The sequence below is a fragment of the Mesoplodon mirus genome (assembly GCF_964341445.2).
Source record: "Mesoplodon mirus genome assembly, chromosome: 1".
Taxonomy (NCBI): Eukaryota; Metazoa; Chordata; class Mammalia; order Artiodactyla; family Ziphiidae; genus Mesoplodon; species Mesoplodon mirus.
The window spans coordinates 13,622,357-13,646,392 of NC_138976.1; the positions used below are offsets into that span (position 1 = coordinate 13,622,357).

A 24,036-nucleotide genomic window follows, 5' to 3' on the forward strand; every position below is an offset into this window, starting at 1 on the left:
AGCACTTGAAATGCATTAGGCTCTCTCTCCTTGCCTCTCTGCCTAGAACACATCCCTTACCTCTACCTTCTCACCTCTGCTCCCTCTGCACAGCCAAATCCTAGTTCCCCTTGAAGTCTCGGCTGAAACGCCATTTCCATAGGGCAGTCTTCCCTGACCACCACTGCCCTAGCACAGAACCCTATCGTTTTCTTTGTCTGACACCTGTTTTACCTACCAGACTGTCAGCTTCACAATGACATAACCATGTGTGTGCTATTCCCTACAGCATCCATGGCACCTGGCCCTTAATGGCCAATCGATAAGTATTTATTGGATGAATAACTATTTCACTAATTTGCAAGTATAATTAAACTAGTGGGTATTTCATCCAACCAGAATAGGAAGTAGCAAAGTAAAATTTAATATCAACTTAAAAGAGGTCTCTTAAAGCTGTTTTGAGAAAGAACAACTAGAATTTATTGATTAGCAACTGCTAGGTGCTTTCAGGCCCATTGTCTCACTTACCCTCACCATAACCCGCTTTACAGAAGATGAGGCATTTGTCAGAGGCTCAGAGCCATGAAGTGACTTGCCCATGTTCACACAGGGGTCATATTTAAGCTCAGAATGTCTGACTCCAAAAATGTGCTCTTCCCATCACTCCACATACATTATATTAAAGAGTGTTTAATCTTCGATTAAATTAAAGGAAAGCTGTTATGTTAAGGCCCAGCCTACTTGGTTTCTAGATGGCTTTGTGCTCTTACTTACCTGGCTGAGCCTTGTTAGTTTTCCCAACTCTTCTTTGAGCTGGTTGGCTTCGGCATCCTTTATTTTTAACTGAGCCTCTAGCTCAGCCTCGTAAGCACTGAGGTCTCCTTGGGTCTGCTGCAGGGATGCATTCACCTCATGCTGCTCCTGAAGGGCGCTTTCTAGCTCTGCAAGCTCCTGCAAGGATTCAGTGTTTTAAGTACAGAGCCCTCAGTGTGCTGCTTAAGCATCTGCAAGTCATTATAAGTAACTTGAGCACTCAAAGCAAATGCTGGCCAGCCAGTGCTGGCCAGGCACAGAGTACTCAATGGCAATACGATGAAGCTGCAGGCCGTGTGAATCCAGGCTGGAAAACAAAAACACTGACTAAATGTAATCAGAAAAATCAGTAAGCTACAACATGTTTTCCAAAGTAACCAGTTGTGTGATACTTTAAACGAGTCTTATGTATTCATAAGAAGAAAAAATGAGAGGAGGATAAAATTTAAGGCCTATTTTCCTTCAAACACTGGAATAAATGTTTTCACGTTCATTATTTAATTACATCCTCACAGTAACTGTGTAAGGCAAGGTATTATCCCCGTTTTATAGATGAGGAAATGGAGAATGAAGATCTAAGTAAACAGCACAGAGCTGTGCAGCTAAAAAAAGGACAGGGTCAGAATATGAACTGAGATTTCTGACCCCAAAGCCCACACTCTTCCTATTAAACCATAGTATGTTCACTTACCAGAAGAAGAAAATGGGACTAGCACTCTCTAATATTAAGGATGATAGAGAAACAAGTGTTAACAAGAATATAAGTACCTATTGATTAGCATACCACAGTTCTGATTCATTTTAGCCTATTTATTTTTTTTATGATTAAACATTATAGCTTTCATCTGTTTATTTGGAATCTTGAAGAATTAAACTATTCTGATTAAAGAGGAGAATCCTGTGATAAGGACTTCTATAGAAGAGTTTCTCAGTAAGTGATCAAAAGACCACCTGGCATCTGAATCATATGGGTTGCTTGTCCAAAATGCAGATGCTACATATAACCAACAGAGGATTAATATCCAGAATATATAAAAGGTTCCTACAAATCATTAAGAAAAAGACAGACAATCCAATAGAAAAAATGGGCAAAGAATATGAATAGGGATTTCACTGAAGAGAAAAACTGAATGGCAAATAAACAGATGAAAAGTACTTAACCTCTCCAGTAATCAAGTGAGAATGCAGTTAAAACAAGACACAATTTTGCACAGAGCATAGAGAAACAAGTTAAACAAACCATGAGGAAACAATCAGATAAATCCAGAATGTGGGACACTCTACAGAACTACCAGCTGGATTCTACACACACACACACACACACACACACACACACGCCATGAAAGACATTCTTGGCACATTGGGAAAATGTGAATATGGCTCAGATATTAGATGATATTAGGGAATTGCTGTTAATTTTCCTAGGTATAATAATGGTATTGCACTGATGTAGGAAAATGTCCTCATTTTTAAGAGATATGTACTGAAGGGATGATGTCATAACATCTGCAATTTTCAAACGACCCAGCAAAAAAAACAGATATAGAAAAATATTTGTTGAATCTAAGAGAGCACATAGATGCTCAATGAATTATTCTTTCAACTTTCCTGTAAATGTAAAAATTTTCATAATAAAAAGACATCATTTCAAACTCAGCACATTGGCAAACACTAAGTCTGACAAAATGTTAAATTTCCTGAATTTGATCTTTATTCTGTGTTTATCTTAGAAAATGTCCTTGTTCTTAGGAAACATACTGAAATATTTAGAAGCTAAAGAGCATGATGTCTACTGCTAATTCTAAAATGATTAGGAAAAATTTTTTATAACAATGTATATAAAATCATGTAAAATTATATATGAGAGAGAGAGAAAGCAAATGTGGCAAAATATTAATTGGTGACTCTGAATGGAGGGTATAGTGAGCTATTCTTGCAACTCTCCTGTAAGCTTGAAATTATTTCAAAATTAAGGCTTACAAAATAAAAGTTAGATAACATTGAGGTGATGTCAAGGATGTGGTGTAATGGTAGCCCTTCACACTGCTGCCGGGGGAAGAGAAATTCACAAAATCACTATGGACAGTAATTTGACAATATCTAGTGAAGCTGAGAAGGCACGTACACTCTGACTCACAGTTCCACTGTGAACACAGTCCCCATGCTCAGGATGTGTGTAAGAATGTCACTCTCAATATTGTAATAGCAAAAGAATGGAAACCACCTCAATATCCCCCAAGAGGAGAATGAATAAGCAATAAATTTGTGGTAGGCACATACAATGGGATGCTATATACATCAATAAAAATAGAGCTACATGTATCAACTTGCATAATTCTCAAAAACATAAACATGAAGAAAGGAAGTAGCCAAAGAATACACTACGTACTTTTTATATAAATCCTAAAGTTATGCAAAACTATAATACGTATTGTTTATAGATGGATACACATATAATAAAAGAAGAGAGATAGAGGAAAATAATAACCATATTCAGGATTTTGCTCCCTCTGGGAGGGGTACACAGAGGGTTTCAAATATATCTGTATGTCTTAGTTTTTAAGCTGTGAGTACATAGTATTAAATATTTTTGATACTCTTATATGTCTGATACATTTCATAACATTAAAACAAATTAATTCAAATTTCCAAAGCCAACCCTACTGAGGATGAGGTTTGGGAATCTGGGTTCTCCTGCAATGTAAAGTTTACCAAACAACTAAAACAGAGCAAGTGAAATCTCCAAATGAATGTCAACAAATCAAGCATGGAAAGGTATAATTTACAATACTGTGTCTGTTTTGTTATCTGTAAAATAATATTACAATTATGAAGTAACAGCAACAAGAATAAGAAAAATTATGTTATGCTTAATTTTGCTACACAAATAACAAAATATGAACATCTAATACAGTATTTGTAATAGCTATAGTTTCTTATTCTTTAGTTATTTGATCACAATACTTTTCAGGGATAGAAATTCAGCTAAAATAATCTTCCTTTTCTTAGTAAGGGAAAAATAACGTTTCCAAGTGTATCACAACTAAAGGGAAAAAAACCCCAAAACACTAAAGAGCCCCTAACACTTTTGTCACTTACAAGTGCACTGTTGCTAACTTCCTTAACTAACTTAACTTGGACATCATCTACTTCTGAAGGTAAGGAAAATAGACAAGAAGAAACAAATCATACCTTCCTCATATTTTCTGCATCTAAGGCAACTATTTCCAGTTGGTCCCTTTCCTGCTTGACCTCAGTCAATCTCTGCAGCAATGTCTCTTTCTCATCCTGTAGCCTTCTGCACTCATTCTGGGCCTGAGTAGCCTGGCCTTTGACAGTCCCCAGGTATTCTTGCAACCCACTGATGACACCTTCTAAGTCCTTCTTCAGGGCTTCATTTGCTGCTATCTGGCCTAAGCAAGACGAAGAAAGGGAAGGCGATAATATATATAAGAAAATGCTTTCAGGATACATAATTACTGCATTTAGTCTCCTTAGCTATTGTTACTAGCTAAGAATGAAATTATAAGCTTCCAGTTATTTCCTACTATCTTAGTTTTCATTTTCAGGATATAGTAATAGCTTTCCCCCCCATTATCCATGGTACAGGAGTATTAAGCAGGTACACAATAAAAATAGTATATTCATTGGCATTGCTTATGAAATGCTTAATACATGCTAAAAAAAAGTTTAAAGTAGTGATTTCCAAATAAAATAATGAAAAATGTGCAACAAAACAGTTCTTGCTGCTAGACACACAAAACAAAACCAAGTAAAATCCCAGACTAGCAGCATTAACCTGTAACCTGAAGACTTAAAAAAACAAACAAACCATATATTGGGTACTTACTATGTCCAGGCACTTTATGAACACTATTTCATTTAATCTTCCCCCAAACTAATGATCGTGACAGAAATAATTTGTCCCAGGTAACACAGCTGATAATGGCAAAACAAGGACTGGGGTCTTTTTACCACAAGTCAAGGCTCTCATCACTACAGTCCATTATCTTCCTCTTCCACTATTATGGCAATGTCACATTTTTTTAAAATGATTTTTTTAAATGGGTGGAAGATCTATTTTTATTATTTATTTATTTATTTATTAAAAAATTTTTCTTTTTTGGCCACACTGTGCAGCTTGTGGGATCTCAGTTCCCCAACTAGGGATTGAACCTGGGCCCATGGCAGTAAAAGCAAAAGAGTCCTAACCACAGGACCACCCGGGAATTCCCAGCAATGTCACAATTGAAATTTGCACTGCAAAAATAGATCCTAAAATTCTTTCTACAGTCTCCTTATAACCAGACACCGAATGCCTGATATCAACAGACTCTTCGCTCCTGAAAAGATTTTAGGACTTAGAAGAAGACAATCACATGCCAGAGTTTATCATGATAATGTATGGACTTCTTGCCATAGTGACCTGACTCACTAGGACATCAACCCAAGAAAACTAAAATAAAAATTTTAAATTTTATTAAACATTTTTGAGTACTCTGCAAATATTTCCCTATCAAATACTAGTACTAACAGCTGAAGCATATTCAGCTAATATCTTGATTAATGCCTGTTATTTGTCTTTTATTAACACTGAATCTGATTTACCTTAAATCATACTTAAATTCTCACCTTCAGTAAGCTGTTGTTCAAGGTCCTTAATCTCTTCAGTTTCTTTAGCAATTCTAGAAAGTATCTCATCCAAACGGCTTTCAAGTTGTTTGTACTGCTTGTTCATAATGTCAAGCTGTTGTTCTTTACCCCTTTTCTGAGCCTTCATATGGCACTGAATTGAAAAAAAAAATTAAAAGCCCAAATTCTTTAAACTCTTATAAAAATAATAATCCTTAATAACATTTCTAGGGAAGAGTGGAAAAGAAACTGTAACAATTTGCATCTGTTTTGTGTCAGACACTGTTGTTTTCACATGAATAGTTTTCATTTAAACCTCATGATAACTTGATGTGGAAATCATCTCCATTTTACAGATGAGCAAACTGAGGCTCAGGAAGGTTAAGTGATTTTTCCCAGGTAACAGCTAGTAGTTAATGTAGCCAATTTCAGTGTTCTCTGCACTGCACTAAAATGTATCTTTCCAAAAGGTTTCCAAAAAGTTAATTGATTATATATACATATACCCATAGGAAAAGGCTATATTCTAAAATGTTAACAAAGGTTATATCTGGGTGGAAAGATTACAGGAGATTTTTAATAAGTTTTTTTAGCTAAAAAATTTTATAATAGACAAGTAATAACTTTTTATTAAAAAACATTAAGTATAATTTTTAAAAAGGTTTTTTTGGGGAAATAGCGACATGAAATAAATACTTCCTTAGAATTCAAGTTTATTTTCTTTTTTTTAAATATCTTTATTATTGGAGTATAATTGCTTTACAGTGGTGTGTTAGTTTCTGCTTTATAACAAAGTGAATCAGCTATACATATACATATATCCCCATATCTCCTCCCTCTTGCATCTCCCTCCCACCCTCCCTATCCCACCCCTCTAGGTGGTCACAAAGCACCGAGCTGATCTCCCTGTGCTATGTGGCTGCTTCCCACTAGCTATCTATTTTACATTTGGTAGTGTATATGTGTCCATGCCACTCTCTCACTTTGTCCCAGCTTACCCTTCCCCCTCTCCGTGTCCTTAACGAGTTTATTTTCAATTCCTTATGCAAAGAAACATTTTGCTTTTAAGTTCCATAAACTGGGAGTTGAGAGGGTCCTCGAAGACCATTTAGCCCAGTGATTCTCAAGATGGAGGGCCCTATGGAGGCACACCCCTACAACCACTACATACAACTGCAACCACTACATATGCCCCTGGTGGAAAGAGCTTTCACACCCCCACACACACTCTGACAGTCATCGCTTTAGGGAGCTACTGTTAACTGAAAGGATTGGATTGTATTTCTCAGGTGTGCTGGGGGAAAAAAACTGAAAATTGATGACCTAGTCTAACTCTTCCTTTTACATGTGAGAAAACTGAATCTCAGATCCATCAAATGACTTGCCCAGGTCTCCTTAAGCAACTGTTCATATGGAGACAAAATAATTCCCCAAGAGAACCCGTGCCCTCCCACTCACATCACACCTTTGCAGCTCTAGTTTGCCCCCACAGGATCAGAGGAACAGAACAATAATAAATCAAGAGAAAGTTACCAGGAGAAAGAACAATATTCGTCTGAACAATGAACTCCACGCGTCTCAAGTCTAAGACTATAATTTGATTATAAAAGAACATTTCTCAATTTTACAAGTCTGTTGCCTCCAAAGACAAGAAAGAAAGTCTCTTCATTTCTGAAGAATAAATGAGAGGCAGCTTGATTGGAAGGTTTTTATTTTACTACTGGTAAAACGTAATGGATGTTCAAAACCCTTCTACTCTCCCAAAACACCCATCTGAAGTCTTTCTGAAAAGGTAACTGCAGATAAAACCTTAAATTCTAAGTAAATTTAGGATTTTTATGGCTCAAGAAAGAATTTTCAAAAAGTTCTACACTCACATCTGTAACAATAAATCTTAAAAATTCACCATTAAAACTTCCACTGAAATCTCTACATGCAGGACAAAAAATTAGTTCAATACACCAATGACCTGCATTAAACACATGGGAGCAAAAGTAGGTTCAGCGATTTTCACTACCATGGAGCTCACAATAGAGGTACTGTAAAAACAGGAACTTACATCTCTCACTCCTCCTCCTTTTTAAATCCTTTGTACACAGAGAGAGAAAATGATCATACCTTAATTTAGAATTTGTCCTGTTAAAACTGAGCCGTTGAGAACAGAGGAGCTGTGGGCGGAACGCTTTCTAATGCTGTCTTGAAATTCATGTGCACTTCCCTCTCTGACAGCCACAATTTTGTAAACGCCTCTAAGCCTCTAACCTCCCAGCGCTTCAAACCACATTCCTGGCAGAGATTGAGCGGCAGCCCAGCCCGTCCAATCACAAGCAGCCTCTGCAGGCAGGCCACACCCTCTGCGCTTTAAATCACAACACAGGAAGCTCCCACAGGCCAATCACGCACAACCTTTGCAACAGATTACTACAGATTAATTGCCTTTAGCATACAGTTTGCTCCCATAGAGCATCGCTAGATAGGGAACAGGGATACAAATCTCCCTTTATTATGTTTGCTCCTGTGGTATTTCTGCTTCTAACTGTGAATGTTTTCTAGAACTAAAATGGGAGTTGATTTTTATATAGTACCTTTTCCTTTTGAAAACTAGTTAAATGCTTATGTCTGTTGAAAACTTGACTAGGCTTGGCTCTGAGCTAATTTTAAAAATAATTAATCTCTTTAGACCTGTAACTCCTTTGTGAGGCTCTGCCTCTTCCTAAAAGGGGTACTTTGGGAAATCATTTAATCTTTCTAAATCACATTTTCATTTTATGCAAATTTAAAAAGTCACCAATCTCATTTGGATGCTGTAATAAAATAAAGTTCCTCACCATATGTGCCTAAAACCAAGTGCAATGCAAGACACATCACTGGCACTTAACATACTTGTTTTCCATCATATCTCAGTCATTTACTGTTTCCTAATCTCTCAAGCTTTTACTTTAAATTCTATTTGCTATTCAGAAAGATACTTCATCTGATTAGATAATAAAAGTTAAATAAAAGCCTGTATCTGCAGAAAAATATGCAGAATACCATTCTTGATTCTTTCCCTCTTGCTAAAATGTTCACATTTTTCAGTCTAAAATGGGGTGCCTAACACTAGGCATTAAGGTGGCTTTGTGCAAATTAGAAAAAGATGCTCCTTCCAGGTGAACAAATTAAAAAGAGACATCCTCTGGTGCTCAGACTAAGACTGTAATCCTAAGAAGTAACCTTCACGAGTTTTAACAATACCAAAAAGGAACTTCAAAATCTGGCTTGTATATTTCATCTCCACTATTACAGATTGATTTTGACTACCTTCAAAACTTGGATGCCTTTCCTACTTCTCATTTAACTCCTTTCTATATGTAATTCTTTACAGAAATCCAGTGTGTATTAGACTCCCTGTATGCCAAGACTATCACAGTCCTAAGTTGAAAGCAAACAGACAATCTAGGTTCTGATCACACTCATAGATCACAGAACTACAAGAGGGAGTAAAGGAGCTTTGGGTAGTGCCTATAGGCCAGTTCTTCCCTACTTTCCTTAATGCAAGCATTCATAAACATAGCACTGACTTCCGAACAAATAAACATGATATGCGAAGATATCATAGACCATATTATATATTATTTAAAATCTCTAATTTTTCATGTAATGAAAATTCTTCAAGATAATCAAGACTACTTTTGGTTTCAATTTTTTTTTTTTTTTTTTTTTTTTTGCGGTATGCGGGCCTCTCACTGTTGTGGCCTCTCCTGTTGCAGAGCACAGGTTCCAGACGCACAGGCTCAGCAGCCATGGCTCACGGGCCCAGCCGCTCCACGGCATGTGGGATCTTCCCGGACCTGGGCACGAACCCGTGTTCCCTGCATCGGCAGGCGGACTCTCAACCACTGCGCCACCAGGGAAGCCCTGGTTTCAATTTTAATACTAAGTCTTAGGCTTTTGTTAGAAAAGACCTTATATCTGTGATGATATGGTCAGGTCACCCTTTGTCAAAATTAGCTGGCCTCCAAAAAATATCTATGATATTTTACTAAGATGTTTAAAGGGATAACTAAATAACTTGTCAAGTACATAAAGCAATTTTAGTGCATTGTCTTTACCATGTTAAACTATGGTTTCTCATAATCCAGAGATTTTAAAGTTTTTTTTTTAAATAACCTTATTATTCAAAGTATACCAGTAAAATATGCAGGAAATATTCTTATTTCTATTTTACAAATATTGGCTAAAATATAAACCATTAGTAAGACTTTTCAGAGTAGAGACAGAAAGAGACAAGAACCTAACTCCATCATCCAGCCACCTGAACACCTCTGGCCACCTTTTAGGAAGACACACTCTAGAGAAATGTTTTCTTTTTAAGGACAAAACAAAACAATATGAAACAACAAATAGCTTTAGTGGAATATTTGCATAAAGGATTAAAGAAGAGGTAGAAAAAGGATTCTGAACCCCCTCAGCTCTCCCATCTTGCCACCTTGCTGTTAAGAAAGAAGAAAATAAAACAAGGAGAGAGAAAGAGTAAGAGGTTTGGAGAGCACCTTAGAGCAGGTTTCTCTTGATCTGAAATATAATGAAATTCAATTACTTAAAAAAAATAAGTATATCATTCATCAACTGTTCTACTGAAAGCTATCTCCATCAAGCCCTAGGTTGTTTTGTTTTAAACACACACACACTTTATATATATGTGTGTGTATGTATATACACACATATGTATATATATAATACACATACATACACTCATATTATATATATACACACACACATATAAACATGTGTATCGCTCAGATTTGTGCATCAAACTAAAAGAGATTTTCAGAAAGGACTCAGGCTAAAAACGATAAGACATAATACCTAGAAAGAATGATATGCTCATCCCCATAGAACAAGCCAAAGATCTCTTCATTTACTTACATGTTTTGGGTCTTTGGAATCCAGACTAGCAATACCTATTTGCAGGTCCTTGATCTCCTTCTGCTTTTCAGAAATTTCTCCTCTTTGCTTTTCCATCTGCATTTCTAGATCCAGAGCTTCTTGGCGTAATTTATTTAGAAGTTGTATCCTACCACTCAACTGCTTGAAAAGAAAGTCTTTCTCCGCTTCTGAAATCTAATTCCCCCCACACCCCAACATACAATTAACAGAGGACAGCAACACTGATTTACAAATTTACAGAAAACAACTAGTACAATTTAAAAAGGTATTCCATGCTCTATCAGTTTTTTTTTAATAATAAAAGTAAAATGCAGGGGCTTCCCTGGTGGCACAGTGGTTGAGAGTCTGCCTGCCGATGCAGGGGACACGGGTTCATGCCCCGGTCTGGGAAGATCCCACATGCCATGCAACAGCTAGGCCCGTGAGCCATGGCCACTGAGCCTGTGCGTCCGGAGCCTGTGCTCCGCAACGGGAGAAGCCACAACACTGAGAGGCCCGTGTACCGCAAAAAAAAAAAAAAAAAAAGTAAAATGCAGGAGATACCTAGGCACTCCATTCATATCTTATACTTTTATCCTTATTATATATAGAAAATTTTATTTTATAAAAGCTTATGAAAACAATAGCAGGTAGAAATGAAGTTGTCATATTAGTATAATTTATAAATTATTAATAATAATAACCATAATATTAATGGTAGCTGACTTTATACAGCACTTACCCTTGTACTAGAATATCAAGCCAACTGACAATGTAATGAAAAATTTAGGCTATATTATACTTACTCATTTAAAATAACTATTTTTTCCAAGCACATTTTGTAAGCATCCATTTACTTAAAAATTATGTACATTATTTACTTCTACCAACTTATCTATATAAAGCTTTCGCCAGTACTGTTATAAAACATTCTTATTTATTAAAATCATTCTTAATAGCTCCATCCACCTCATCTCCCATTTTCAATCCATCTTTAAGTCCTGTCAATTCTACTGCCAGATTTTACCTAGTCTTCTTTCTCTCCACGTCCACCATCACCTTTGTAGTCCAAGCCATTATCATGTCTTGCCTGTACTAAACAATAGCCTCCTAACCGATGTACACATCTCCATTTTTTCCATCTCTCTCAACCCATTTCACTCTCATCAAGTAGCCAGAGTGACCTTATAAAAATACAAATAGGATCAGCCATGCTACCACCTAAAGTCCTTCAAAGGTTTCCCATTACATTCAGAATAAAATTCAAACCCCTTAAAATGGCCTATGGTGCCTGGCATGAGCTTTAACCTCATCTTCCACTATACTCTCCCTCACCCTGCAGAGGAATCTTTAGTCTGAAGTCTTTTGCACGCACTGTCACCTCTGCCTGGAATAAGCTTGCCCTTAATTCTGTCTCACTGGCTTCTTTTCATCCTTTGGGTCTCAGCCTAAATGTCACTTCCTCAGTGAGGCCTTTGTGGGTTGCAGCAATCTACATCCTCTTTACTGTCTCTCCTAATTTTCTTTTTTTCCCCCCCTAGAACTTATGTTGTTTAACTGCACATTTCTTTTAAACTTATTTTTACTTATTTTTTTGCCTACTTCCTGCCCATAAGAGAGGAACACATCTGTTTTTTTCATTACTCAGGGCCCAGCTCAGTCAGCAACTGCCACATAAACTTGAATCAATTTCTAGTTACTAAATAATTTGAAACTAATGACACAGGGTTATCTTTTTAAAAGAATATATAATTTGGACTTCACCTTCTTTTCTTCCTACTATGGTATGAATACATTACCATCACAATTTTGAAATACTGATTTTTAAAAGTTGCAAATAACTAAAACCTTTTACTTACTTAAAAACTAAAATGTCAAAATACTTCCTTTTTTGAACTTTCTCCCTATGCAACTACATCATGGGTTTGAGCTGCTTGCTTCTTCATGACATCATCTTTTTGTATACCATATCTTATATTATTTATATTTTTGCTGCTCATGTTTAATAATGTTCATTGTAGAGGTGTTTTCTGGCTCTTAATCTAGGTTCCAGGATCTTAAAGGTGGTGAGTGCTTAATTAAATTAGGAGAGATATATTAGGAAGCAGCTTCCCTGGGTAAATTGGACACTTTCATAATAGAGTAGACCGAATATATCTTTTTACATAAATGGTTAAGTAACATGTATCTATACACTCTATTAAATGCTAATAGGATGTCATCCTGAATGGAAGGAAATGAAATTGGAAAATGCTAGAACCATATCTGACTCTGAAATTTGTTATTCTGTAATTAATTAGGCAGCACTGATTTAAAGATTGTTTTACACGGTTATGAAGAGGGAAACACATTTCATTTTTGGCATTTTCTCTTAGCAATGCAACTTTACTTCTACTTACTTTTTTAAGTTGTATAGCTTCTTCCAATTGTTTAAATTCTTCAGTAGCTCTTAAAATTTGTTGTTCTGCCTTTTCTATTTCATCATGCAGTCCTGATAGTCGAGCTTGTGCTGCAAATTTAAAAACCACGCACACAGACACACACAAGAAAAATCTTGAATTCTCAAATTTCTACCTTTTTCTTAGCAATAACTTCCTCCAATTAAATTCTGCAATTATACAACACAGGAATTAAAAAAAGTAATTTCTTATGATTGTTTTCCTCTCTATTAGTTAATCTCTAGAATAGTTTCATGATATGCCATAGAGCTATAATTGATCCATTTATTTGTAAAATTCCTAACATAAAAGGGGCTCTACTTGATACTCCCAACATTAAAGAACTCTTTTGAAAGAATAAGGATTTTATTTGTAAATATGTGCTTACATGTCACTAAGTTATAATTAGGTTTAGAGTATTAAACAAAAACCTGTGTTAGAGGCAAATGCTTTATGATGGGATTCAATATCAAGAAATTCACTACTGATTTGGTCCCAAATCAGTGACTTTCCACCTCAAATTCCTGATTTCTCTCTCCCTCCCTGCCTCCTATAAAACTATGAGCCCCTTGAGGCTGGTGTGATTTAGTTTCGCTTTCCCCTTCCAGAGCCTTGCATATAGTATACGCAGGCATGGACAACTCGGCCTCTTTTCTCCCCTCTCCAAGTCAACCTCTATTGGCCTTCCATGTATTCCATTTAGCTGCCAACCAAGGGAAGATGGGCAACTAATCTCATTGCTTGAGATCCCCACAATGGGCCACGATTACTAGTGAGATGAATGAACTCAGGTCTGCTTTCTCCTTCCGCCATATGCATACAGCTAAGTGGGGAAGTGTGTCCAAAGTTTGCCATTTGGAAGGTCTCCAAGTGTCCCCTTGGATTGATTTCTGCCTCTTTGTGACTTGCCAGGAAGTAGTAAGATTCCTTGAATTAGATGACTGGGGGCAGGGCGCGGTTGACGAGGTGGAGTGTGGGGCAGGTCAAGAAGAGTCAGAGGCCAGCCTCAGGCCTAAGCCTAAGGAGAGTGCACTCTGATCCAGTTTATCCAAAGCACTACTTTAGGTTTTGGCGACATGTATAGGAATCAATAACTTTACTTGCTTCAATTATTACTAATGATGCCTTTGAATGTATAAGTCCAATGGTGAGAAGCACCTGTTGGCAGGATGAAATTTAAACATTCTTGGAGCCCCTGGACATGCTGCTATCAAATAACAGTCAAAAACCTCATTCTTCATAACAGGAATCATTAAAAAATAATCTGCTCAATGAATCACTGCTTTTGTTTTAGACGTCTCATGTAAACAACAATAATAATAAATAACTTCAGCATGTTTAACTAGAAGAATTAAAGAACAAAATTTGCTTATATATTCAATTCTTTTGTCTTTTTAAAGAATTAAAAGTAACTTTTTTTAACCTGCACTTATTTTGTTTTCTTTGTCTTCCAGTTGTGTGTCCAGTGGCGTATGGTCTCTCAAGTTCACATGTTCATTTCTAAGTTGTTCCCCTTCATCTGGATCCATCCTCTTGATCTCTACTAGCTGGGCATTATCGATAATATAACTCTCTGTGGCAAACATATTTCTCTTGTATCTGGATTTGCCAATGTAAGGGCTTTCGTCTGGGGCTTTATCAATGTCAACATACTAAAAACAAAATAAATACATCTTGTGACTTAATAAGTAACTGCTATGCAGTCAAGTGACATTATTCATTTTATTAATGAATATATCACAGAATTGCCTAAACAGTAATCCTACATACACAGAAGTTAAAAAATATATGTAATTCTTTGATCTTATTCTTAATATACTAAAAAGGAACTAGAACAAAGAATGGTCTCAAGAGGATTACTCCTCCTATCCCCAAACAGTGAGCTGGACTGACTAAGGAAGTGCCTACAGTTATGTGTTTTTTGTTGTTGTTGCTGTTTTTAGCACTGCTGTATCTCTCAGATCAGAAATCTACATGTTTTATTTTGGTTTCTTGGCTGATATATAAGTAAAATCTCAGTCTAATAAATTTTAAATGTTGAATTTTTACTAAAATAATTTTTCGTAAAAATTTAGTATTTAGTATTTACTAAATACTAAATTTTTACTAAATCATATTTGATATGACATTTTATTATCATATATTATTTTATATGATATTGACTGGAGCTTGGAAGTTAAACAGTTCCCTGTTGCAGTGGCATTTATGGTATTTGTACAAATAATGGTTGACTAATAGTGAACCCACTGATTATTGAAAAAATGATGTAGGGAGATGTCTATTCCATGGTCACTGAAGCAGGCAGTGCACTTTTCCTGGAGGTTTGGATTTAACGAAGCTGATCAACCACACTCTTGAGTGAGGTAACTGAGGATTAGAAGGGCTGCTTATGGTTACAAATATGGATGTGGGCAAATATCCTCTTGGGGCTTTTAACCTCTTTTGGATACTGCTTTACTTCACTGAGCCAAATAATTCACAGATTCAACCAAAATACTCTGCTGATATCTTCATAAGAAAAACATGGAGTGGTTATTGATAAAATCATTTGAACATCTCCACCACCCTGCCCTCCCCTGCCCCATTCTATGCTGGCTTTAACTGTGGATTACTACGAAATCAAAATAACTCACCTCTGATGGATAATAATTCAGTGGCTCAAATTTAGCATCAATTTTATAAAAAGCCAATTCCTGTTCCAGTTCATACTGTTTCTGACATGCTCGAGTTAGTTCCATGGTCTTCTGTCTTAGCTATTGGCCCAATTTGATATGAAACAACACACAGATTCAGTAAGTTAGTATAAAGGTACAGTGGTGTGGCAAGCTCTAATCATAACTGATAATTAGATTTTTAAAAATCCCACAGCAAATAGAATAACATTAAGAGCATTTTATCTTAATTCTAAAGTATTACAAAGAATGAAATACAAAATTATCATTTCATAAGAGATCACATAAAAGACCTTTGAAGTTTATATGTTATTTCAGGATACAATGAATAAAAGTTTTAAAAATCATTTAAATTTGCTTTATCCAAACATGAAAATAACTCTGTATCAATTATTTTTAAGTAACTAGTCTACTAAGTACCTGCTTCCTGATTTCCCAATAACTGGTACTAATTTATTTAACTGACTCATGATAGTTTCAAATCATGGATAGAAATGATATTTGACATTTATTACTAAGAAATTAGAAGGAGTGAGAAGGATGAAAATAGGAGATTGGTTTTAATTGTTGTACTGATGTTGCTGTAGTATTTTGGCTAATGGCATCTCAGTTTTAAGGGTTCAGAACATTATTCTTTGTAATGGAGGATAAGCGATGTGAATAAGCTCAATCAGATCCAAATATGGGATATTAAATTTTTAATAAAGTAATCCTACTGTAATTACAACTTTTTAGTTATTCTTAGAAATTTTAGGAGCTAGAAGAAAAATCATCTAATCTAACCCCCTGAATTTATAAATAAAGAAACTGAGTCCCAGATTGGTGAACTGACTTGTCAAAAGTTACATAATTAGATTGGTGGCACAAGTTAAATATTTTATTAACTACCAGTACCAGTCCCCTTTCTACTAAAGCAATCCTTGAGTTCATTTCAAAGGTCCACTAAGTGATTTCTGCTTTTTCATTCCCCCCAGCGTCTGACAGTAGATACCAGACAAAAAAAGGCATGCAGAAAAACTTCTTTAATAGAAAAATGCAAGCTGAAGAAAATAAAACATAAACAAACATGAACATTTTACAAGGCCCGTGAAATCAAAGTCGTGCATTTAGCTTTCAGTCACCTCCTGATTATCCATCTGAGTGGAAGTAAGGCTAACCTGGATAACAGGTAATTCTGACTGAGTACTCACTGTATGCCAGACACCACGCTAAGCATTTGACATATGCTATCTCACTGAATCTTCACAACTACCCTATGAGATGATAAAAGCTGTACAGAGAGGTTAAATAACTTGTCCAATTGCACAGCTGGTAGTGGAAGAGGCAGAGTTCAGTTCCAAGTTTCCCGATTTCAAATCCGACACTATTATACTACACTGCCTTCGATGTCCTGCTGCAGGGTGTCAAGCACATTACCCACACTGATGCTTTCACTGAATGCTCACAAGTCCCTGAGTCTCTAGAAGGCAACTCACAACCAACTATGTCAACTAATCTTGCACTTCTCTCCCTAAAGATCGGTGGCAGTGGGGACAAACAAAGGCAAATGTGACTGAACCATGAAGGCTATAGGGACTGGTCTCCGCAGGCAAATACAGTTGACCCTTGAACAATGTGGGTTCGAACTGAGCAGGTTCACTTACTCATACTTTTCAATAGTAAATACTATAGTACTAGACGGTCGGTGGTTGTTTGAATCTGTGGATGCCGAGGAACTAAGGATATTGAGGACCAACTATAAGTTATACGTGGACTAACCCCTGTGTTGTTCAAGGCTCAACTCTAATAATGAATACTCTGTGCATCTTAAAGTACCTTTGTGTCTTTTACAGCAGTAGGCTTAGCATATAGTAAGCATTCAATAAATGTCCTTTGAAGAAATGCATAAATGGGAGCAAATTGGGAGTCAAAGCCCGGGAAAGTAGGCTACTTACAGTATTAGCTGTGGATAATCAAGAGCTGACTGCAGTTAACATATTTACCAATAGGAAAAATGATATAAATTCTTTCCCCCACATTCAAATTCACTCTCCTATGTAAACAATCATTAAAAAAAATTATACATACACACAAGCACATTTCTCAAAAGGCAAGCCAGTTTCAAAACTTAAAATGTACATAAGGATATTCATACAAGTTTTCATGCAAACCATGAAAAACATAGTATACAATTCAGTCCTGAACAAACTACCTTTAAGGAAGAATAAAGAATCAGCAGAAAAGGGTCTGCAAGAAACCAAAACAAGGGCTAAAAGGAGAAAGAATCAAACAGATACCATCACCTGGAGAATTCTAGAGAGCGAGGCTATAACAACGTAAGCTGCTCTTTACTGACAACTTACCTTAGGAAGATATGGTTATTAATACCTGCATTATTCTTACATGGACACACTTTATCATCATTCTAGTGGAGTTTCATATTGAGCACCTTCCATTACTTAGCTTGATTCATTTCAAATCATTTTCACATTCATAACCTCACTTAGTCCTCACAACTCTGTGGGGCTGGCAGGACAGGTAAATCATCCTCATTTTAAAAATGAGGAAACAAGTACAGGAGTTTAAATAACTTGCAAAAAGACAATGAGTAACATTAATATTAAAGTTAACATTTGTTGGTGGCAGAAGAGGGGGACTACTACAGGTTAAATGGCCACCAGAGGTTTTCCTTCAACATTACTATGCTTCATTTATAAGTTAATTGACTTACTACATGAGGAATTATTATATGAAACTAGAAAACATTATACAACTATAGGTGATATTATCACCAGATATTCTGCATAAGATAATGGAAAATGTTTTTCAAATGTAGGCTCTTAGAATAAGACACAGAATTCTTTTTTTTTTAACATAGAATAGTCCTTTGGAATAATAAAAGAACTGGCAAAACAATATGAATTTGAAGAAGAAATACAGAATAGCTAAGAAATACATATGCAGTACTCAGCTCTCCAATACCTGAAGAAATGCGAAATAAAAGCAATGAGATTCCATTTTTTTCTATCCTATTTACAAGTTCAAAATAATACTATCAAGTTGGGGTTGGGCTCCTTCACCCACTGCTATAGAAGTGTGAAGCAGTTATAAGCTTTTTGAGTGGTAACATTAATAGCCATCAAAATTTAAAAATTTAAAACTTATAGTGATTATGCTAAGGAAGTACTAGTATGAATGCATAAGATACATATATATAAAGATTTTCTCTATAGTATTGTTTCTAATAACAAAAAAGTGGAAGCAACTTAAATATTCATCAATAAGAGAAGGTTAAATAAATCATGGAAAATCCGTATAGTGGAACACAATATAGACTTTGAAAAGAATTTATGTGTTTGTGTATATATGTGTGCACACATACACACGTGTATGTATTTTTTTAACTTGGACAGCTGTCCAATGATATACTGTTTTGTAAAAAAATAAGATGGCAGAATTAAAAAAAACATATAGTGAAATTTTTTTTAATCACAAAACATTCAAAAAAATATATATTTAATTACATATACACTATGTAATTATATATATATATTATATAAGCATAGAAAACAAAAAGGATACATACTAACCTCCAAGGAATGTGGCAGGGGAAGAGTGAAACCTTCATTTTCTACTGTATACATTTGTGTTATCTGAATTTGTTATAATAAACATATAGTAACTTTGTATATAAAGTGTTTTTAAATAGTTAATGATAAAAGTAACATAATGACTCAGAAAGAGCACAGTCTGTCTTCTAACTGAAAACAGTTACAGGAAAAAAAAAGAACAAAAACTGTTGACAATTTACAAAACATTTATTTACAGCATAAACATATCAACATAATAAACGAACAAAAGAGAAAACTAGGCAACTATAATAATCCATAATTTTGGGATAGCACACAAATATAAAATAAAATATTTTGCCATGATTTTCAATCGGTTGACTTAACGTGCACCAGGGAGTCAGCATATGGAAATCATAATGTTTTTTTGTCTTAATAATACAAGATGAATTCTACACTACAAAAAAGATCAATAACTCAGGAAAATTTATTAAATGTTCACAAATATCAAGTGATACCAAAGTAAGTACTGTGTTTTTTTTAAGTACTGTTTTATTTTTGTATTTTAAATACAACTGTTAAGTGATGGCACAAAGAGTTCACTGCTAAAATAAAACTGATTGTAATATGTCTTCAATAATTTAATTACTCATCAGTCCACTCTATTATGGAATGGAGTGCAACAGATCTATGCATATTATAAGACCATTGATAATCACTGGGTTATTAACATCATATATAATATGCCTTCAGAACACAGCAGACAAATTTGAAAACTACCTTCAAATAAGAGGCATATGAAGGAAGCCACAAATGCTCCGAATGTTTGACTAACAGAGCTGGGAAAGCTGCCCTGTCTTTTATCATGTCCCCCTGACAAAGAAGAGCTCAAGAAAGAGGTAATTAAGTAGTATTTGGATTTCAAGTAACAATTTCCCTCTCTATACAGAGGAGGGAACGCTTTTTTTTCTTGCTTAAAAATATAAGTGCTTAGGCAGGATTCTTGTCAACAAATCAAGTAATTAAGCCAGAATGCCAATCTTGAAAGGGGGATGCAAAAAAAAAAAAAAGATAACTGTATCAAGGATTCTATTAATTATATGAGAAATACAATTCTCTAAGTTATGCACAGATCAGAAGAAGAACTGTCAAAAGAAAAAGAAAAGAGAGTACCAATAGCTATTTTTTTCTTCAAGGAAAGTAGACTAATAATTTTACAGAATCAAATTATCTAGGTTGAAAAGGGCTTTTAAGGTGATTTAGTCCATCTCCCTGACCAATGTTTTTTTTTTATCTTTTCCCTAAACCCTGAGCACATGGACGGTTTCAGCGATAGCAAACACATTCCAGAGTTATCACATTTTATCTCAAGACAGCTATTATATAGATTTCTTCTACATTACTAAATGAAAAACTGTTTTCCTATAATTCTATTTGCCATTTCTTAATTTTATCTCTTGGTACCTTCATCAATAACTCCAGTCCCTCTTGCATGAAACAGTCCTTTGACTATCTGAAGGCAATCATCACAGCTCACTGGGTCTCCTCTTCTCCAGCCTGGACACCCCTGTTGCTTTGGCCACTTTTCAGACATGGTCTCAAGACCTTTGAAGCCTCTGGGTCAGGTACCTTCTGAAGATATGCTATCTAGTCTGTCTGAATCTTTCTCTTTTAGGATATCTTTTCTACCTATTTCAACCGTAAAGCCAAATTATTTAAAATTTAAACATTAAGGATATGCATATATGGCAATTTGAAAGTGCTCTATAATTCTACTCCCTTAAAATAACTGCTGTCAAGAATTTGGGAGACATTCTACCATTTGACTTACACATACTTATACTATTATATACTTCCTTTATATATAGGACCATACTTGATATACAGCTTGCTTTTTTTCATATAGCAATATATGTTAGACATCTTTCCATATGAGGATATACAGCTCTACCTTCCTTTGATAAGAACACTATTATTCTACCACATGGATATCCACTGAGGGACATTTTAGTTATTCTCAATATTTTGCTAATATAGACAATAATGTAGTCAATGTCCTTGTATACATATGTGTATATGTATATTTATATACATATATGCATGTATCTACATATATAATATCTTTATACATTCTTGCTACCATTTCTACAGACTACATTATTAGAAATATATATTATATTATACTATAACTATTACATACTAACCAATAAATAATATAAATATTATATACAATATTTCCAACATACAGGACATAGGGTACATCCATTTAAATTTGGATAATTTTGCCAAATTGCTTTCTAAAAGTTTTTGCCAACGTACAGTCTCACCAACAGTGTTGTTGTTTAAAAAAATACAGACATCTAAGGGCAGTCTGACCAACTACCCATGGTGTGGGGCTTCACCTTCCTCATTTGTTCTGGATATCATACTTTCACATAACACGGCTCAAGACAGTATGCATCTTTTGGGCAGCCATACCATACAGTGTGCAGTCAACTGAAACCTGTCAAACCTGTTGCACATATTTCTGTTAAACCACATCTTCCCCATTTTATAGTCAGGAAGTTGTGTTTTCAGACCTAAGAACAAAGAATTTTCTATTTCAAGAGAATATAGTCAAAGCAATGTAAAATACGGACTTACCAGTTCATTTTTCGTGTTTAGGTTACTCTCTAGCTCCTCACAGCTCTGTTTTTGTAACATGGCCTCCTCTTTTAATGATTTGTTCAACTTATCTTGATTTTTAATTTCCTCGAGGAACCCTGTTTGTTTGCTTTTAAGCTCTTCAGTTTCCATCACCTTCTTCTCCAGGTCTCTTTCCAGTCTTTCTACCTCTTCTGCTAGTACAAATTTAATATTTTATTGATCATTATATTTTCTATTTGAAGAAACATAAGACTATTTCTCAAATAATAGCAAAAGAAGTCTTAGAATAGTATATATACAATTCTACTTTTAAAATTATTCACTATGGTTTTGGAAAAAAAGATTATTTTGAGCTAGAAAGTGATTTCTATTAAGATGTAAGAAGGTATTACCATGTGGATAACAATTTTAAAAGATAACACAAAAATAAGGTGACTATAGGTGCGTGGGTTTATCTCTGGGCTTTCTATCCTGTTCCGTTGATCTATATTTCTGTTTTTGTGCCAGTACCATACTGTCTTGATTACTGTAGCTTTGTAGTATAGTCTGAAGTCTGGGAGCCTGATTCCTCCAGCTCCGTTTTTCTTTCTCAAGATTGCTTTGGGGCTTCCCCGGTGGCGCAGTGGTTAAGAATCTGCCTGCCAATGCAGGTGACACGGGTTTGAGCCCTGGCCTGGGAAGATCCCACATGCCGCAGAGCAACTAAGCCTGTGCACCACAACTACTGAGCCTGTGCTCTAGAGCCCGTGAGTCACAACTACTGAGCCTGTGTGCCACAACTACTGAAGCCTGCATGCCTAGAGCCCATGCTCTGCAACAAGAGAAGCCACTGCAATGAGAAGCCCGCGCACCACAACAAAGGGTAGCCCCTGCTCGCTGCAACTAGAGAAAGGTCGCACGCAGCAACAAAGACCCAATGCAGCCAAAAATAAATAAATAAAAAAAAAATTAAAAAAAAAAAAAAAACTTCTTAAAAAGAAAAGATTGCTTTGGCTATTTGGGGTCTTTTGTGTTGCCATACAAATTGTGAAATTTTTTGTTCTAGTTCTGTGAAAAATGCCATTGGTAGGTTGATACAGATTGCATTGAATCTGTGGATTGCTTTGGGTAGTATAGTCATTTTCACAGTGTTCATTCTTCCAATCCAAGAACATGGTATATCTCTCCATCTGTTTGTGTCATCTTTAATTTCTTTCATCAGTGTCTTATAGTTTTCTGCATACAGGTCTTTTGTCTCCTTAGGTAGGTTTATTCCTAGGTATTTTATTTTTTTGTTGCAATGGTAAATGGGAGTGTTTCCTTAATCTCTCTCTCAGATTTTTCATCATTAGTGTACAGGAATGCAAGAGATTTCTGTGCATTAATTTTGTATCCTGCTACTTTACCAAATTCATTGATTAGCTCTAACAGTTTTCTGGTAGCATCTTTAGGATTCTCTATGTATAGTATCATGTCATCTGCAAACAGTGACAGCTTTACTTCATCTTTTCCAATTTGGATTCCTTTTTCTTCTCTGATTGCTGTGGCTAAAACTTCCAAAACTATGTTGAATAACAGTGGTGAGAGTGGGCAACCTTGTCTTGTTCCTGATCTTAGAGGAAATGGTTTCAGTTTTTCAACATTGAGAATGATGTTGGCTGTGGGTTTGTCATATATGGCCTTTATTATGTTGAGGTAAGCTCCCTCTATGCCTACTTTCTAGAGGGTTTTTATCATAAATGGGTGTTGAATTTTGTCGAAAACTTTTTCCACCTGCAGGCTTTTATTCACACCTTCTCCCTGGAACTGTCTTCCTCTATCTCCTCCTGGCCTATTTTGCATCCTCCAGGTCTTAGTTTTAAAAACCATTCTGAGAAGCCTGCCCTGACTCTACCCTCCCCAGGTTGGACGCTTCTCAGGGATGCTATGATGCCACCCTGCACCTCTGCCACAGTCCTCCTCACAGAGGGAGTTGGAAAATGTGATCAAATAGCTTGGCTGTCTGCCTTCTCCACTAAAGTTTTGCAAAAGCAGAAACTGCATCTATCTGTGTTAGCACTGGATCCCAAGAGCTCAGCATCACTAAAAGCTCTTAACTAACATTCAAAGTTGTGAATGAATTATAAGTACTTTAAACATTTCCCCCAACAGTATATTTATATAATGAATTCCCTTTGCATTATTTATATTTTTTAGTGATTCCAAAACATCAACTTCTGGGTAACAAATGTTGAGTTAGGGGGATCTGAAACAAATAAAAATCTACCACATTTCTCAAGTATTGGATCAAACCATATGAAACTGCTGTTTTTATAAGTCAAAATGGACTAACATCAATTTCAAATGGTTGAATACACAGGCTCATGCTCTAACGTTATCATGTTAGGCTATTTCATACCTTCCTCTTCCCTTCAAACCTCC

General features: G+C 35.7%; 1 protein-coding gene across 5 annotated transcripts in view; it reads right to left on the reverse strand.

Moving 5' to 3' along the window:
• CNTRL (centriolin) overlaps window positions 1–24,036 on the reverse strand; it is an 84,473-nt gene that overhangs the window by 41,010 nt on the left and 19,427 nt on the right. For 3 of the 5 annotated variants that reach the window (XM_082615067.1, XM_082615069.1, XM_082615066.1), the window contains 8 exons: window positions 21,634–21,830; window positions 15,404–15,523; window positions 14,194–14,422; window positions 12,732–12,841; window positions 10,333–10,527; window positions 5,425–5,578; window positions 3,985–4,205; window positions 754–930 (listed from right to left, as the gene is read on the reverse strand). In XM_082615067.1, coding sequence (XP_082471193.1) covers window positions 754–930; window positions 3,985–4,205; window positions 5,425–5,578; window positions 10,333–10,527; window positions 12,732–12,841; window positions 14,194–14,422; window positions 15,404–15,523; window positions 21,634–21,830 — 1,403 coding nt within the window. Of the gene's footprint in view, window positions 1–753; window positions 931–3,984; window positions 4,206–5,424; window positions 5,579–7,542; window positions 7,654–10,332; window positions 10,528–12,731; window positions 12,842–14,193; window positions 14,423–15,403; window positions 15,524–21,633; window positions 21,831–24,036 lie in introns of those variants that run through there. The other 2 variants (XM_082615068.1, XM_082615070.1) reach the window with 2 other exon arrangements.